General features: G+C 40.2%; 1 protein-coding gene across 1 annotated transcript in view; it reads right to left on the bottom strand.

Moving 5' to 3' along the window:
- LOC121534237 (ras-related protein Rab-33B) overlaps window positions 1-1,439 on the bottom strand; it is a 6,152-nt gene extending 4,713 nt beyond the window's left edge. The window contains exon 1 of the mRNA XM_041840841.1: window positions 1,019-1,439. Within this exon, the coding sequence (XP_041696775.1) occupies window positions 1,019-1,237 (219 nt within the window). The 5' untranslated portion in view covers window positions 1,238-1,439. The remainder of the gene's footprint in view (window positions 1-1,018) is intronic.
- Window positions 1,440-3,412: the final 1,973 nt, after the last annotated feature.

Below are 3,412 nucleotides of genomic sequence, written 5' to 3'. Positions count from 1 at the left end.
TTACAGATCATCCAAGAGAGGAGAGAGCAAGACAGAAAAAGAGATAGCAAAAGAAGAAACAGCAAGAGGGAAATTAACTGGCTAAATCTCTCTCTCACACACACACAAAACAATGCCTTGTTATTCACCATGACTTGCTTCCTCTATCATGTAGTGTGTCCTGCTCTGATAAAGATTACATGGGTTGGCCAATATCCTCTTTCATGTCTGTGTTTCCGTAAACACACACCAATCACATTAAGTAGCCTATCACTGATGTTACAATACTTTTTCACCACATTAAATAAACCTACTAATGTTAATATGTTATGTGCCGAGGTGAAATTGGGATCATCCTTTTCCATCTGTGTCATGACGATATAAAAGCAAATGTGGTTTGTTCTGCTGTATGTAAGTATGTAACTCTGAAACGCACTAGTTTAAAGTTACAAAGACTGTCATTGTATTCCTACTTATTTAACCAAACAGTGACTGTTGATCCAAGAGGCCAAACAACAAGCACTGTGTTGTGTCACAGTCCTTTCAACTAAGCATTTAAAAATGACACTTGGATAGCCTACACTGGTTTAGGCAAAAACGAAATATGAACATTTATCTAGATTACATTTTGTTTGAACACACAGTAGTCATGTTTGTTAGTCCTGTACAAATAAAACAATATTTCAAAGGCACATAATTAAGACTTGTAGACCAAATATGACACCACATACTGCTGTTCATGCGCAATAGCGGGCGCAGTTTATGTCTAGGCTGTCTAGTTTATCCCCATACTTCGAGGCATTTTTATAGACATTTGCCCTTTGTACGCGTTACTGGTTAAGCGTCTGTGTTCAGAATAAATGAGTGCAGTCTGAATGAAATCAACACCACCTTCTTAAAATGCGTATGCATAAAACTGAAAAGGCACATTTTTACGCAGTGATTCTCTGATGGATTAATTGTGGAACGCGGAATTTAATTTCGACCCAACTCGTTCATAATATTTGAAATAATGGTTTAAACTTTATACTTCTCTTACCTTGATTTTCTCGCCTTCAACCTCGACCAATCTCTCACGGAAATCGACACCGATGGTGGCTTCGGTTCGGTCGGGGAACTCACCGGCACAGAACCGGTAGGTGAGACAGGTTTTACCGACACCGGAGTCTCCTATCACGATGATCTTGAAGATCCGACACCGCGCGGAGGGCGAAGACACACTGGTGAACGAGTTTGAGAACTCCAGGGATGATTCCATATCGCCTAAAAACTCAAATTAAATGCTTCTCCAAAAAGCCAATATGTTATATCGATGTCTTTGACGTTATATAAAAGTGGCAGAGCTCTCCCTCGCAAAGTCAATGGTAACTCGCGGACTAGGCTATAAACTCCGCATGGTTTTCACTTTCGGTGTAAGGAGCGGAGTGTCTAGAAACTCCCCTGCTGCAAATGTGCAACTGCTTGGCGCGGGGCCACGTATCTGACAGCATGCTAATAAAGCTCGCGAGAGGAAGGGAGGAATCTATTGACTGTCAATGGAACGCTCGGGGGTTTCTATGAAGTACCATGGTTAATGAATGGCTCCTCTGTATAGGCAAAGGTTTTCAACTCAATTATATTTCTCATTTTTGTGTCTCTAGCCATAGATAGACTCAATATGACATCAATATTGTCTCTTCCCAATCTGGAACCCTGACATTAGAAGGCATAAAGGGACTACAGATGAGGACCACTTTAACTGACTGACAGACTAACATGTACATCAACTGAATATCTTTTTATGGCTGACTTCTCACCAGTGATGTCATCATAACCAGTAACCTTTTCCCTGACATTTTGGCCTTTTCTCATTTGGAGAAAAAGTCTGTCATCTGCCCTCTCTCTTCCATCTTCTCTCCGCTGTGATCCGGAAACCGATAAGTGGTCGATTTAGGCAAAAGAAAGATGGTCCTCCCCTCCTCAATAGCCTCCCTTTGGCGAGGAAGCACAAGTGTATCCTACCTGAGTCCTTCAAGGAAGAGTTTTGAAATCTGCCAAAAGCCCTTTAAATCAGCTATTGTTTTTCTGGAAGGAGAAAAGCAATCAAACATTTAAAATGATATGCTACTTATCCTTTAATCTATAAAAAGTCTTGCACTACTAGCTAAATTAGGTATTTTTTAAATCACTTTATGCATTTATTTTGGGATTCCACTCTGTAAACCTCATTTGCCTGATAACAGAGAAGGAGTCTCAACCCAATTGAGATGGTTTGGGATGAGTTGGACCGCAGAGTGAAGGAAAAGCAGTCAACAAGTGCTCAGCATATGTGGGACCTCCTTCAAGACTGTTGGAAAAGCATTCCAGGTGAAGCTGGTTGAGAGAATGCCAAGCGTGTTCAAAGCTGTCATCAAGGCAAAGGGTGGCTATTTGAAGAATCTAAAATATATTTTGATTTGTTTAACACTTTTTGGGTTACTACATGATTCCATATGTGTTATTTCATAGTTTTGATGTCTTCACTATTATTCTACAATGTAGAAAATTGTAAAAATAAAGAAAAACCCTTGAATGAGTGGGTGTGTCCAAACGTTGAAAAAAAAGACGAAATGCCCCGACGTTGATGACTTTTTGCAAATCCAATCAGTTTTCCACGTTGATTCAATGTCATCACATAGATTACAATATTGATTCAACTAGTTTTCGCCCAGTGGGATGTAAGTCATCTGAATATATTTTCATTACTGATTTCTCAGTAGTGATGTCATCATAACCAGTAAACCTTTCCACTCTTCCACTCTTGGTCCGGCCCAGCTTGACCTCTGACCTTCAGTGCATTCGGAAAGTATTCAGACCCCTTGACTTTTTCCACATTTTGTTACGTTACAGCCTTATTCTAAAAGTGACTAAATAATTGTTTTCCCTCAACAATCTACACACAGTACTCCATAATGACAAAGTGAAAACAGGTTTTTAGATTTTTTTGCAAAAACAGAATTACCTTATTTACTTAAGTATTCAGACCCTTTGCTATGAGACTCGAAATTGAGCTAAAGCGCATCCTGTTTCCATTGATCATCCTTGAGATGTTTCTACAACTTGATTGGAGTCCACCTGGGGTAAATTAAATTGATTGGACATGATTTGGAAAGGCACACACCTGTCTATATAAAAGGTCCCACAGTTGACAGTGCATGTCAGAGCGAAAACCAAGCCATGAGGTTGACAGAGAGATCCTTGGTGAAAACCTGCTCCGGAGCGCTCAGGACCTCAGACTGAGGGCGAAGGTTCACCTTCCAAAAGGACAAAACATAGAAACGCTCAATTTTCACATATGTTGATGTTAGGGTGGTGCTGGAGATGATGTCTTCCCTCTTTAATTACAGCTATCTCTCCTACCCATGCTACAGCTACCCAGAATGACTACAACTATGTTAAGGCATTGGAACCCATG

The sequence above is a fragment of the Coregonus clupeaformis genome, chromosome 27 (genome assembly GCF_020615455.1).
Source record: "Coregonus clupeaformis isolate EN_2021a chromosome 27, ASM2061545v1, whole genome shotgun sequence".
Classification (NCBI taxonomy): domain Eukaryota; kingdom Metazoa; phylum Chordata; class Actinopteri; order Salmoniformes; family Salmonidae; genus Coregonus; species Coregonus clupeaformis.
Note: the sequence above shows the minus strand (reverse complement) of the source record. Positions and strands in the feature narration are given on the sequence as shown.